General features: G+C 40.4%; 1 protein-coding gene across 5 annotated transcripts in view; it reads right to left on the bottom strand.

Moving 5' to 3' along the window:
- Positions 1-3,158: 3,158 nt before the first annotated feature.
- The window catches only part of CDKL5 (cyclin dependent kinase like 5), a 187,423-nt gene continuing 174,858 nt past the window's right edge, over positions 3,159-15,723 (bottom strand). For 2 of the 5 annotated variants that reach the window (XM_082446993.1, XM_082446992.1), the window contains 4 exons: positions 11,253-11,352; positions 7,252-7,374; positions 5,973-6,092; positions 3,159-3,557 (listed from right to left, as the gene is read on the bottom strand). In XM_082446993.1, the coding sequence (XP_082303119.1) occupies positions 3,171-3,557; positions 5,973-6,092; positions 7,252-7,374; positions 11,253-11,352 (730 nt within the window). In that variant the 3' untranslated portion in view covers positions 3,159-3,170. The other 3 variants (XM_082446994.1, XM_082446995.1, XM_082446996.1) reach the window with 2 other exon arrangements.

Below are 15,723 nucleotides of genomic sequence, written 5' to 3'. Positions count from 1 at the left end.
CTGCCATTGCCAAATGTCCCCAGGAGGCAAAATTGGCCCTGGTCGAGAATCCTGCTGTAGAGATAACTCACTTGAGCCCCTCAGCATGGAGCACTTTTTGTCTTGGGCTCTAGAGAGGCTAAACCTCTGACTGAGACCAAACAAGGTTTAGTAAAAGTTCATTCAGAACTTCTGAGAAGAATAATGAGGATGGCGGCAAAGCAAAAGTAGAAAAACAGTAAAGCAGAGTTTCTTTTCAAAAGATCAGCGATACTTCCATAAAACAAAGCAATTCATAAGCCTTCATTCAACCTTTTTATCCTTTAGGAAGTCAGGGCAGATGATAGAACACGGATGTCATAAACTTCCCTTCCTAAAGAAAATGCAGACTTTTGTGACCTTAAGTCAAGTCCTTAATCTTATCACAGATGGCAATCTTTGTGAGGCCAATAATTCATCAACCAGAGGAAAATAAGTTAAGAGCTAAAAGAGGGCCCATTAGATTTGAGAGAAAACTTTACCATGTGAGCAGGAAGAGAAATATGCATGCTAGAAATGCGAATTGTAGATCATTTACAGCTTACTGAGGTCAATGAAAGTCAGAATGGACAAAAGCTGAGAAGAGGATAAAAGAGCTACCTCAAAAACACTATTTGAAAACATTGCAGATATTTTCTGGCTCAAATCTGGGAATGTACGAAAAGTATGTATTGACTCTTCATCAGTTAGGTTTACTTTGCTCTAGGTAGAAGGCAATTATTCTAGCCCTTCTTTGAAGAACCATCACGAATATAAATGTTCTGCAAATATCTGAGATCCCAATGTTAGCAAGGATGAAAACATGGGAAACCAGCCCCTAGGTGACAACGAGCCTCAAATGCCACAGCATGGCAATGTGACTGCGCAGTTCCTAAGCGCACAGCACAGTGAGAAGTCTTTCCAGAGGAAAAAATGGAGTTTCTGGTTTGCAAGGGGGAATACAAGGTACAGGTTGAGTTTAAAAAAGAAGAGTTACACACCCTTTTAGAGTCATTAGTATCCAGGCAAAAACTGCTAAGGGTCCACATCACTATATAACTGGGCAGCTGCCTGGAAAAAGCCAGAATTCAGAGCTACTCAGACAGCACTGAACTGGTGAAAGCAGTAAGATATAAAAAGAACCGAAGAGCATGCAAACTATTGGTTTGAATCAAATTGTTTCAATGATAGTACCTAGTTGAGTTTTATTTTAGTGCCTATTACACTTATTAAAGTTAAATTAAAAGCACCTTAAAATGACCTCTATATATAATCAATACACATCATTATAGTAGTTATATAAAAATGCAATATGCACACAATTTAAGCTTCAAAGAAACTAAGACCTTTTTCTTTATAATCTTCATAATCATCAGAGCTATGATTCTTAAAATGTTGGGGGAGGGGAACAGTAACTCAGCAGATTTCAATTATAGCCAACTTGATTCAGGGGCTGATACTCTCACAATCCTGGGACAAGTAATAAATACTGAGAAGTTACCTCTTTGAGGGGTGGGAGGGGACCTTTAAAAATATTATTGCTAAGAGACTACTTCCGAAAATCTAATACTCTTGATGGATGATGGTATTGAGGTGATTTCTGTCAAGGATGGCCCAGAAACGCGGGGCTACGACCCTTGTTGGCCAAAGGCCTTGATGATACGTGGGAATAACTTGGGAGTTGAAGGAGATCAAATGAGGGAAAGATAAGTCCTGTTCTGGCCACGTGTGTGTGCGTATGTGTGTTTATTGATGTGCATGATAAACTTGTTATAAATGGACTGTCTCAGGAAGATGAGTACAGCAATTTTCTCTACATCTGGAATTGCTTCAGGAGCCTTTTAAATATATTGGAAAGAGCGATAACAAAAAAAGCATTTAGAAATAGAAATGCCACACATGTATCTCACACCCTACCAGCCAAGAGTCTCCAGTACAGTGCACAGGATTCAGGAGCATAGAGCTGGTTTGCAAGATCTGCAGATACCTTTTACAACCTCGCAACTCGGAATGTTCACTGGCAAATCTTTGGTCTATGCCCTACACTAATGCTAAGTAGAAGAGCACATTCTCTCTACAAAGACCCATGAGTAACCCTGGATCTGTTCTCCCCTCAGGTGCAAGGAACGTCCCTGGACACGAAGAGGAGCCAAATGTGTGAGGACGGAACAGGCCTGCTGGAGTTCTCACTGGCCTAGCCAACTTTCTTTCCCTGTGGGTTCAGAAGGAGATGCTGCATCTCGTCTGCTACCAAGGATCGTGTCTAGAAGCTGCCGCTGGCGCCTGAAAGTTTAGCAAGGTTCCTACCGTTACAGTCACGAGCAGCCACAATTCAACTCCCTTGATTAGAAGTATAATACTCACTTCATATCACAAATGTATAAAAATATGGCAGATAGTGTCATAACGATACTTTCTTTAAATGATTATATTTATAAAACAGACAGATATTTACCATATATATATTTATATATAGAATAAAATACTCCTGATGCAATATATAAACGTTACTGTTTAGTTTTTATAGAAACTACTGTAGCTGTCCCACTGCTTCACAATGTTCCAAACAGCTCAAAATAACTTTACGTTTAACAGAAAAGGTATGATTGTAACAGTACAATATTAATTAATTATAAATAAATGTTACAAACCCTATCAAATATGGAAGTTTAGAAAACAATTTAAGACATACAGTTAGTTCATCTGCTAACCCTTCAAAGGGATACTCTTGGATTACAATAAACCCCACATTTAGTCTAGGCGGAAAAAAATCTGTGGTAAGGACATCGGTCAACACATATTTTTCTATCCCTTGCAGTGCCAAAACACATCCTGGCTTTCCCAAGTTCAACGGCGATTGCACTAGAGCTGGAACCTAAGGGGGAGAACCTGGCAAAACTGTCTTCTTCCTCAGCTGCACACTATCCACTCTCACACAAGACTCGTGGGGACTGGCGATCCCTAAGGAACTCCTGGGGCTCTAAGATCCCTGACTAGCATTTGTGGCCGTGAGGAGCCAGCTGGCTCCACACATACAATATTGCACACACCTTGATAAAGCTGAAAATACTGGCTTACCACCCCGGCCCCGCCCATTCCCCACCCACCCCACCCCCGCCCCTCCCCTCCTAACCGGATTGTCCCTTTCCCCCCCACCCCCACTCCAGCACACATTACAAGGCTGTCTCTTTTAAATCATTCAGATTTGGCATTCGGGACCTATTTGTTCTGTTATAAGGGTGCCCGTTTGGCCCACTCTTGGCACCCAGCTGTTCAGAGTAGGAAGGCCCCTCTGTGGCACTCCGGGTCACAGACGACACGTGCCAACCAGGGTCCATCTGACCTGGCAGCTGGAGGGCCGGCCTGCCCTTTGGTGTTGGCTCCTGCCGGATGTTACTGCTCCCACCAGAGGCCTGGCTCAGTGGGTGAATCCGAATTTCTGAGAAGGAATTTTTGGCTTGTTGAGTTGTTAAGGGCTGGAAGCGGGGGTCTGAGGAAGCCGGGTGATTTGAGGCTGAAGAGAGATGTAACAGCTTGCGCAGTGATTTTAATGGCTGGCTCTGAAAGAAAAGATGAGGGTGCATGTAGGATTTAATTTAGAGTAGACCTGAAAGCTGGGAGGAAACGGAGCACAGACCTGAGATGACTGCGTGGAGCCAGGGAGGGCGGGTGTGGGGGAGGACGGGCCAGTCCAGCCTTATCTGTTCTTTTGTTCTTTTTCAGGCAAGATTGAAGTTATTTTTCTTTAATGAAAAAGCCTAGAAACGTAGAAGAAATCTAGAGCTGGTATGGTGACTGATCAAAGGCTTAGGCACCTTCTATCTGGCTGCATCCCATCTTTATGGGGGGGAGGGGGGAGGTCTCATGCACCAACCATCAGGAAGAAGCAAAAGAAGGGATGTGCTTCTCCCTTTCGAGAAGACTTCCTTCCCAACAGCTCCGCATAAAGCTGCCACTTAGATTTCACCTGCTAAAACTCAGCCATTCGACCATATCTAGCGGCAAGAGTAACTGAAAAAATGTAATGTTTCAATAGGTAGCAACATACTTGGCTAAAGATCGTGTACCCCCTTCTGTTCTTATCTCCCTGATTTTCCCTTTCCCTTGGCATTGCAAAATCCCAATGTTCCCTTTCTGCACTTTATCATTTTTTTGGTTTTTTACTGTTTTGAGGGGGAGGTAAAGTTTGGGCACTAAAAATGCAAAGCACACAGAAATAAGCAAAAGCCCTAGAGACTCTAAAACACAATTCACTCATAGGAAGCCTTCGACTCCTAACAGCCTGTCTGCTGTGGGCCTGGGACCTGGGCCTCATGGGCTGCTGCACTGTGGGGGGCACTTCAAAACAGGAGGGAGGGTCCCAGAAGCCATCTGCCCCACAGGCTCCTCACTGGCCAAAGTTGACTCACGCCCCTTTCCTCTTTATCAGGCTTGATGGGGTCACCGTCAGAAGAGGCATGGGAAAGCACCCTGACATTCAAGGCCCTCACCGCGGACCCCGGCACGTGGGCCAAAGCCCCAGCCTGAGGCACCTCTGGCTGCCAATCCTCAAGGGCCTCAAGGCTTTTAAGGGCTCAGCAAAGTAAAATGTTGATAATCTCAAGAAATACTAAAGAGTCGGAGGAACAGGGCATTGAAATCCAGGGGCTACTTCTTGAGCACTGACTCAAGTAGAAATCGCTCCTGGGGAAGCATCCTCCATGGTCATTCCTGGTGATTTTTACAGCCCTGACCACATGTAACTATTGAACAATCACAATAGTTCAGATGGAGATATAAAGTTGCCTGAAAAGAGCTTCTCAGCAAAAGAAGTGGTTACACAAGGAAGGTTCTAAAACCCTGTACTTTCTCTCTCTCTCTTTTTTTTTTTTTTTTAAATAAATGAGGAATAGAACATCAGGCCCTCTCACTCAGAGCCTTGTGCTTTTAGTTCGGGTACACGTCCAATAACTGGGATATCTGGTTCTCTACACTGTCTTCGCTCCTCCAGCCAATATTATGTTAGAAGCAGAAAATATAAATGGTTGGGCAAATACAGTTGAAATTTAGGGAGCTCGTCTCAGCAGCTCTAAGTAACAGCTTATAGTTAAAGAGAGAAAACAATAAACCTATAAAATAGAACCTCCTCCTCCAAATCACAGAAATGCATGGTCATTTATAGGCACAGTAACATTTAATAGGCACATGTAACCCTACAGCCTCAAAAGCTCATGAGGGTTGTGAGAAACTTCAGTACAGAGGAATAAGAGATTTATAATATATTGAATATAACGAAAAACAAGTTAGATTATGTTACTATGCTCATTATGGGATGCTGAAAAGATACACTATTTTAAAATTTCCATCAAAACAGTTTGCTTCAAGGAGATAATAAGACCTCAGTTACCTGAAAAATTTATGGATTCGGTTTCTGCTTATTCCCCCATTATGGCAGAGAAACGTGACTATACATACTTTCTAATATGCAGTTCCTAATGCGAATGTTTGCCGGTTTTCTATCAAAACTAGTATGGATTTCAGAAGCTTAAACAGTCTTTTAGAAAGCTTATTATATCTGTCTTTCAAGGCGCAGTTTGTAGGCTACCACCTTTAACGAACCCTTAATCTTCGCACTACCTCCTCTTACCCTCCCCTACATTTTATGGTACGCTTCACTTTTACCATGAATCATGGTCATCTGTGAATTTTCTCTCCCTCCTAGGCTGCAGAGTTTCTGTGGATTGGAACCGTATCTTATTCATTCCCCTTAATCGTCCTCCCCCGACCTGCAGGTGAAGACTAATAGAAGCTTGCTTTTTTTCTCCATTCATCCGGACTCCCAAGATGCATCTGGCTATTTCTGAGGGTATATTCTGGGGAGACTCTCAGCCTTGCTGTAACATTGAGAGGCTAAATTTCTCAACCCTGTCCTCTCTTCAGGAGAGACCGGTCACTGCAGAGTCTGAGAGTCTAGGAGTGATGCAGGCACCACTCACTTGGGTCTGTAGATCAGAGATCTTCTCAGGACGCCACTCCTTTGGTCTGCTGCTTGGGGTGCTAGCAGAGTGAATGGCTTTCTGTAATGTCAGAAGATCAGGGCCGTCAGAATTGGGCACCTAGAGCAGAATATGGACAAGGATTCAATAATCACACCAGTAAGCCTAAATAGGATATGCAACCACACGCAAGAGGAGAACGAAAGCAAATCAAACCAAACCAAAACTCAACCCCCTCCCCTCCAAAGAAGACTCAATAAAAAAAGAAATCAAAACTCTCCCAATGTTCACAATGCAAGTGATGCTAGTTAAAGTCTGCTGCCCTCTTAATAATTTTCCCTGCATTAGGAAAAATTGGCAGATGTCATGCAGCTTTGTTAAACCTCAACCCTCAAAGCATTCCCATGCTGTTAGTTTTAGTCGCTGTAAGAGAGAGCAGTTAAATTGAGCTGTACCAGGAACTGCTGCCGTATCCTCATTCCATATTGCAGTTAGGTTATGAACCAGTTCAATAAAACAAAAATTTGTTCCTGCTGGGAAAATGATCCACACACTGTGTTCGGTGGTGCCAAAGAAGTCTAGCAAGCTTTTAAGGATAGCAAAGTGAGAAAGTATGGTTTGAATCATATTCCCAAGACACTACCCAGTAAATCTGGGTCTAGCATTATGCACTATGAGAGTGCTAGAAATTTGTGCCACAAATTCCAGACGAATGCAATTGGTCCACTCACCGATTCTGGTGGACAGAGGAGAGTGCAAAAGCCCTGGCCTTCAACTAAGTGACCAGCAAAAGCTAGAGCCAGGCAAGGAAAGAGCAAATCACCAACTAACAGAAGCTGTTTTTTCATGGAGCCTGCAAGCTCACCCAATTTGGTCAATTTCACTTGGTTTCAAAGAGACAAACTGCCAACCAAGTGTTAACAAACTTTGTGAGCCAAACCAAAAGACATTTGTTAATTGTAAATGTTAATCAAATTCTTTACAGGAAATGAGGGATTTTATGAATACTGTCTGCCAACAACTGGCTAATCAGACAACCCAAACTAGCCTTTCACTAGTTTGTTTGTTTAATAGTCTTTTACGCTTCAACCTCCTTAACTGATTCAGAAAATCCAGAATGTCGAAGAATTTGTATCTCAGTGAATTTATGGAACTGGCTCAGGTACTTAACTAGCACAAAGAGAATATGACCCCATGAAAATAAAAGACATGCTGTTGTCATCAGTAAAACAAGTTTACTGGAGCAGTTTTCAGGGCTACCATACGTAAAAACGGGTACCATGGGTGGAGTGACTACAGGAAGCTTTTTCAAAGAAGAACTATGCTTTAAATGATTCTTTGAATTAAAAAGAGGAAAGAGGGATTTCTTGATGCTTGGATTCTCCCCGTTGGTGGAATCTGTCTGCAATATAAGATACAAATAAACTAACTGCCAAGGAAAAAAAAGAAGGTGTTCTTATCGAAACTCCTAGCCCTTGGATGCCCTCAAATTGTTAAATATTAACAGTCACTGAAAGAATCTCTGTGCTGTGTGCCCAACTTGAGAGGTTCTGTGCCATTCCTCACCTGGACATGAAGATGCCAATAATGTAAATTCAAGACATGTAGAAACTTCTGTGTATATAAAGAACATTCGGACAGGCTCAATACCTATAGCAGGAATGTGTCTAGAGACCTACACACACATATATTCACATTAAGCTTACAAAACATTTAAGGATTTATTTATTTATTATCAGAAATAGGACTGTTACAAAGAATTATGTTTAAAGGGCTACTGATGAACTTCAATCTTTTCCTAATTGCCAGAGGACTTAAGCAACTAAATAATCTACCATGTAATCTGCCTGCCTATTAGGAAAAAAGAAAAAGACACCGCAAACCTTTCTGAACGTGGTCAACTCTTGAACCAGAAAACATCACTTGGAAGAGGAATATATCAATATTGCAGGATTCTACCGTTGAGGAAGAAGCCTGGTTCTACACTGTGAGAAGTATTCACCCCATGGAAAATAGCTGGCACAATTCAGAATACGCCACAAAAGTGAAGAAACAGAAAGTTCAATCTTTAAACTGAAGCATGATTACCAGTTGAGATACTAACTAGGGTAAAATTACCACGTTGGCAAAGTCACCATATGCTCTGAGGGCTTATGTAACTGTCTGAATGTGGAACTGAAGCCAGATTTCCCAAGGAGGCTTCCAGATTTGCTTGAGTCAAAGCAGGCATCTTTACAATACAGAATGATTTTCTGGCACGACTTTTCCCTGTTTTGGATATTTCAATTGTCAGAGAACCAGAATGTATATGAAGGTGTTCAGATCATCTTTTATTGGTGTGTATGAAGACATTCGAGTAAAATAGCCCATAAGGTTACCTGCTCCCAAGACAGGGATCCAGGAAGAGTTTAACTTGCATGTCTAAGGAGGCCACAAGAAAGCCCTCAGACATGTATATGTATAACTGATTCACTTTGCTGTACAGCAAAAAGTGACACAACATTGTAAATCAACTATACTCCGATAAAAAAAATAATAAATAAAATAAAATAGAGAAGCAACAAGGATATAATGTATAGCACAGGGAATTCTAGCCATTATCTTATAATAACTTTTGAGTGTAAACTGCAAAAATACTGAATCGTTATGCTGTACACCTGAAACAAATATAATATTGTAAATCAATTATACTTCAATTAAAAAAAAAAAAAAAAAAAAAGACAAGTAGCCGGAGGCGCTCCGCACCAGTGGGCCCCTGGCAGGGACTGAGCTAGGCCTACTATTCAGGAGAACCCACCTCCCGTTCTCCCAACTGATTGTGCAACTTTGGGCAGGTCACAACTTGCCTGGGCAGTTAGCAAAATAAAGGGGTTAAACTAGATTTAGGACCCACAGAGGCTTCTCTCTGTGCACTGGGTATCAGATTACCATTTTGTTGAATCTTATGCAAAGGCCACAATGCTTTAAATCTTTCAAAGTTCATTTACCTAGTTTCCTTTTGCTGAGTTCTAGAGAGTGAAAAAAAGTTAAATTTAATTCTGTTCCAATGCTCATTTGAAGGAGGCAGAGTTAACACAATGTCAAGCTTGGGAGCCTGAGGTCTGCCAGGAAGTACTATGCTGAGTGCTTTTTGGAAATCTTACTCTAGATATCAAAGTCCTTTAAACATTTTTTTTTCCTCTTTTAATTAAAAAAAATGCAGAGGGTATAAACAACTTTTGGTTTGGAAGGCTTAAGTCATTGTGACCTGTGCAGAGATATTTTGCAGTTGCTTCACATATCAAAAACTAAAAGTATGAAACCCTAAAAAAAGTAAGTTCAAGTGGAGAGTATGTTAGAGAATAGTAAATTTCCTATTTACCCTACTCTACACTATTTAAACATCTAAAATTTGAACCAGATCCTGAATAATAGTCAGTCAACATGTACATACTTGACTCATGCCATGGTGAGCCGCAGGTTTAACGTCGGTCTAAGGCAGACATCAAAAGCTAAATCTACATACAAAAACACCTTCAATTCCTGTGTCCTTGCTACTTTCTTCCACTTAATCACCCCACAATGGCTACGGGCCTGAGGTTAAGAACAAAAACAAACTCGAAATAAAAATAACAGTGGGTAGGAGGAGGTAGTCTAAGTTTAATGTTCATGATGGATAAATATGTTCCACAGATGATGATATAAGTTTTATTAGCACTTTACATATTTTAAGCTTCTCTACTTCAAATCAGGTCTATTCTGTTCATCTGGTCTAAATAACATATGTAGTTAATATGCAACTAAGTGACATCTTGACTGGACCTTCTACTTTAAGTGAGTTTCAGTTAGCCATATAGGCAGGTTTTGTTTTTTTTCTAAATAAACATTTCAGGAATATTATGCAGCCATTAAAATGAAGATAATAAAATCTGTGTAGTAACGAGCATATTGTGTGTATGTGTGACAGAAATACTATTAAAAAGCCAGAATACAAAATTATACTAGAATGACTACTATTATTTAAAACAAACTAAAAAAACACCTTCTTTCCATAAACATATGCACAGGCCAAAAAGCTAGGAGGAAATATACCAAAATCCTAATACTAGTTGTGATAGGGTGGTGAGATTAGAAATGATCATTTTTTTCTCAATTTTTCTGTAATGAGCTCATATTTATATTATAGTGACATCATAAATGTAACAAACAAGCAAGTAAAGAGTAATCTAGAAAGGTAATCTAGGAAGGCCTTTATTAAATCCTTACTTCAAATATTATATTCCTTTTTACTATCATCTATCTCATCTTTACTCACCACTGAGTCATAATCCTAGACTTTTCATAACCAAACAGACCTCAGAAAAACTGAGTCTAATCTATTCATCTTAAGAGATGAAATCAATGAAGTCCATCTGAGTAGGTCATTTTGATTATGCCTTTTTCCTTTTTAAATAAACGAGAGTCAATCATGTATGAAGTAAAACTAGAAACAAAATAATTTAAAATGGCTGACTCAACCTTGTCTAGTCTCAGAGGTGTCATAAAGCAAAGGAGGAAGAACGCCTCGTGTGGGTGAAGACGTTCCTGCTGGCCTGGAGGCCTGGCTTCCCCACGTGTTCTCACATCACTAACCAGCAGAATCCTTGCCTGGTTGGTTCAGTGATGTGACGTGCACAGTTCCATGCAGCCAGCCCTCGGTTCAGGTGGAGAGCTCTCAGGAAATGAGACTCATTCCATTTCACAGTTCAATCACAAGGTAAACATGTCCTACTAAAGCAAGCCCTGAAATGTCAAATACTATGACCTGTCTGTGACTAGGCAGCCCAGAAATGCACTTGTCAACATGGGAATCAGATAACCAGCCAGGTTATCTGATATTATTATTCTCCATAATGAACGATGGTTAGTTAAGAATTTTAAGATTTAAACACAAACCAAAACCATTTCCTAAATTTTCACGTATCTTTAACCCTCAGAGAGAAATAAATCCTGCAGCTTCATAGTTTTTACATGAATATAAACCCACATGGATAAGATGTTTATTGAGAAAGGGTTAAAGCATTCTCTTTCATCCAAATTAAATTTCTTCTATTCCTGGAGATTCTGTTGAACATAGAAAAGGCTCTGTGAGAGGAGGATAGTTGTATAGAATTTGAGAAAGAAACATATACAGTATATGCATGTTAAGTCTCAATAAGAAAATAATTCACTTTGATTGTCACATACAAAGTGTAAAGTACCCACAGACTAATGTAGACTCATACGGATGCCACTGTAAATAGAAACTGGCCATCTACTTACTGTTTGAGATTTCTTCTTTTTCTTTTTCATTGACCTGAAAAAACCTTGTTTTTCCTTTTCCTTGAGTTGTTCAGAATGACTAATGTTTTCAGGACTTTTCCTAAATGGGAAGACATTTTTATCATATTGACCTTTCAATCATTCTCCTGCCATTATATGACAAATATAATGAAGACTAAAAATGCATGACACCAGGTTCAAATAGCCATGAAGAATCAAGCACATAGGTAAAGAGCCTCTAAAAAGCACAGAAGGAACTGAATCTCATCAACCATGGTTAATGATTAGCCTTTGGCAAAGGCTCACTTGAACTAGCAATTTGAGCATTATTACAAATGATCTGTAACTATGCTGCAGGACCATTTTCATGCTGTTGAAAACCTCAGAATTAGAGAGTCTGAAAAGCACACACTTTGAAGGATGGCTTTTCTGTAACCCTCTGAGAGAAACAGAAATATTTTCAGTATCCTCATTTTTCTATTTACCTTTTAAAAACCAGCTTAACAAGTTCATTATTAGTGGCTTGCCAAGGTACTGAACATTAAAAAAAATAAAAAAATCAATACTGCTACAGAAACCTTACAAATAAAAGTAAAAATTGCCTGAAACTGGAAAATCCCTTTATAAAAATCTTATATCTATTTATTAAAACTAAATAAAAAATAGATAAGGTATGAAAAAATGGAGACAGGATGAATGCTTTAATACAAAGCACTCTTCTGGAAAAAAAGCTTCTAACTGAAAATAACGACATTAAGCTTCATACCACTGACACCACCAGGTATTTTAATACAAATAGGAGATATTAAAAGAGAGTAAACAAGACACCTCAGCCCCAAGAAGGTGACTATTTGTATGTTAACAGAGGCCCTATATATATATATATTTTTAATTTTTATTTATTTATTTATTTATTTTTGGCTGTGTTGGGTCTTCGTTTCTGTGTGAGGGCTTTCTCCAGCTGTGGCAAGCGGGGGCCACTCTTCATCGCAGTGCGCGGGCCTCTCACTATCGCGGCCTCTCTTGTTGCGGAGCACAGGCTCCAGACGCGCAGGCTCAGTAACTGTGGCTCACGGGCCTAGTTGCTCCGCGGCATGTGGGATCTTCCCAGACCAGGGCTCGAACCCGTGTCCCCTGCATTGGCAGGCAGATTCTCAACCACTGCGCCACCAGGGAAGCCCCAACAGAGGCCCTATATTACTTAAATTAATTTATGGTCTTTAAAAAACAACTGGAATGGTGTCATTCTTGAAAAAGGCACATTCCACGGGCCCTATTTTGAATTTGAACATCTAGATGACTGTGGAAAACCATTTTCTCAAATGACTGAATTCCTTCTATTAGCTATTCCCCAAAATCAAGAGTAGAAACATTAAAGGTGACAGAATTCATTCACATTTATGGTTTTAGAGTACTGAACAGTAAAGTTACCAGAACATCTAAAAAAATATGAGCAAACCAGCATCCTTTACTTGATTAAACCTGTGTGAAGGCAGAAAACATCTATACAAACCGTTACAGATCCACATGATAGAAAACACCATGAAGCTATTTTTAAAAATCACATCTTCACAGATTTTTCACTAATATGAAGGAATATTCCAACTATAATATGAAGTGAAAACAGCAGGATTCAAGACTTTCTACATCATATGAGCCCAACTGTATTTTTTTGAAAAGGCATATATGTGTATATATACACACATTTTTTAAAAAGCAGGAAGAAAATTTTTAAAAATCTTAATAGTTATCATTTCTGGGTAGTAGGATTATTGGTGATTTGTTGTTACTTCTTTTTAATTTCAACAACAAATATGTACTGCAGATATAATAAAAAGGTTTTACAAACCACACAAAATTCATTTGAAAAGCCACGAACTCATGATCAAAGATCACAAGGGAAACAATTTAGAGAGAGAGAGAGACAAACAGACAAAAAACAAGAAGTAAAAACCATGACTGTTTGAAGCAGCAATGGTCATTTCTTCCTAAGTGTTTGACCTAAAAGTTAATGGGAATACCAAAGAAGTAAAAACATGTACTGTAAGCTCAAGTGTTCTTGAAACTCATTAGGACCTGCAATTTTAAACCTCACCGAGAGAGTTCCAAGTTCTGCAAGTTAAAGTTTTGTAATACAACACAACCAATAAAATAATTAGCATTGGGACTCAGAATGATGCATTTAAAATTTTGAAAGCTAAAAAACTTCAGACATGATGGAATGAGTGAGAATGGAATAGGGAAAAGTTAAAGATTCTTTAAACTCAGTGTTGTAGTGCTGGAAAAAGCACTCTCATCCTAATGACAGACTGGGCCTATTCGGTCAAAGTTTCTTATGACAAGTACTGTTGAGATTAAGGAGATGAAACCCTTGGATGGGGCCTAAAGCCAGACTGACCTAAACTAAATTCTAGGCCACAGCATTCAGTTATGTGAGGGTTCTACAGAACACAGCAGAACAGTGTAAGTAGTTTGCTGGAATCACAAAAGCACCACTCTTAGAATTGAAAGGAACCTTAGAGAGCATCTAGTCCAACCAGCAATACTATTCCTAATGTTCTGTAACTTCCAGAAGTTTAAGAATTATATGCTTATGATATAGCTTACTTATGTCCTTCCATAATGGGGTCTGCACATAACCTAGAAGCACAACAGAGTACTCAGATTAACAGGTAGAAGTTTTTGCTAATCAGAATTAAAGTCTAACAAAATCTCGAAGGTCTGCTGAGGGTCAGTAGTTAAAGTGCTTTCTGCCAACCCAGGAAATCTTTAAGGGGGACACATTCATCATGACCACAATCTCAGGATGGGAATGGGCGTTACTGTAAGAATGTTAACGTTGGCATGAGAGGAAGTGAAGGCTTGAGACACTAGTCCTAGGAGGAGCAGGGTTTGGGTAGGAAGAAGAGTCTGTCCAATAAAATAAAAGTGAGAGGATGGGGGTGGGGTGGGGGAAGGGTACTGAAAGAGAAGAAGCAGCAGGACAAAAAGCCCGGTGTTTGCAGTTCCTTGTGTCCCCAAAACACAGAGGATGAATCAAAGACTCTCCGCAGGGTCTCTTCAGAGGCACTGGATAAATTAGAGCCCAGGGGGAAAGGGGAATGATGAGGAAAACATCCTCAAACTGGAGCTGCAGAGAGGCGGTAGGGCCAAGATCCAGGTGGGAAAAGATTCCAGGGGCCAAAGCAAAAAAGAAAATAAATTACCCTTGGACTAGAGGATGAAAGCTAGGAGTAAGGCATGAGTATGCATGCATCACAAAAGACACAAAAGGAAGTCAAAGAGAAAGAAAGAGTGCCAGTCGGGGAGAGAGAGGGAGACAGAGAGGGAAAAGACAAAGAGAGGGAGAAGCTACACTGAATCATACACATACAGAGAATTAACAGAGAAAGAGAAGGGAGAAAAGCCTGTGAGAGAGACTCAGGGATGGAGAGAAGCTGCCTGGAACACAGGCACCTAAAAAGCTGTGTGCTGTACAAATGAATGAAAAGACTTGAACATTTATAACCAGTAGTGCACCCAAAGGGTAAGAGTGAGCCGCATGACTTAATCTCATTTGTGAATTCTGGACCCTGCTATTGATTCTACCTGGTACGGTCAACAGTGTGTGCTGAGCTGAGCTAACTAACTGTACAGGCAACAGATGGTTTCAAGAGGAGTAGCACAAGAGAAGGGCAAGTGGGTGATCACATAAATCACAGGGACAGGAGCTTTCAGAAGGACCACCTAGCTAGTCACTTGGCACAGTGGGGGGTGGGGTGGCCAGTGAGGATGATGGGGGAGGGGTGTGGGGGGGCGGTTAACAATAACAGTCTCCTTCCTGAACAGTCATGGGACTCGAACAGTATCTACCACAACAGCTACTACTTCCATAAGGGGTTAAGAGGAAAGAGAATTCAAAAGACTCACCTAAAAAAAGGAAGGAATTAAAACTGACTGAATCAAAGCCAACCAACACTTACAGAGTACTGTGTATGCACCAGGATCTGTGTTAGGTGTTGGAGATACAGAGAAAAACTAAAACAAGGAGTGTGACCTCAAGCTGCTCACAGACTCAAGGCAAGAGACCCACAGGTTTGACGGAGGGCCAGGAAGCGCCAGCATAATCCCCCCAAGAGCAGCAGCATGAAGGCGCGCAGAAGAGGAGAGACGCTTACTCTGTGACACTTTCCCTGCCACCCTCCCGCCCTGCCAGTGTGACTAGGGTGGGTCGGCTAATGTCTGAGAGTAGGAAGTCAGCGACTAATTCTACAGGAATAATTCTGCGAATTATCATGACAAGTAATAATGGATACCAATGTCTTCATAACTTTACAAGAAGAGAAAGCCTGGGATTGTGCAAGTGAGTGACAGCAATTCTTCACTTATCTCAACTACTGGGATTTCTAATTAATTTGGTTTACTATTTAAGTGTCAATTTTTAACCCAATTTTGACAGCAGTCTTTCTAAACACTTTGTCTTTTTATGGAA

Source organism: Balaenoptera physalus, assembly GCF_965194825.1.
Source record: "Balaenoptera physalus genome assembly, chromosome: X".
In the NCBI taxonomy this organism is placed as follows: Eukaryota; Metazoa; Chordata; class Mammalia; order Artiodactyla; family Balaenopteridae; genus Balaenoptera; species Balaenoptera physalus.
This window is presented reverse-complemented; position numbering and strand designations above follow the sequence as displayed.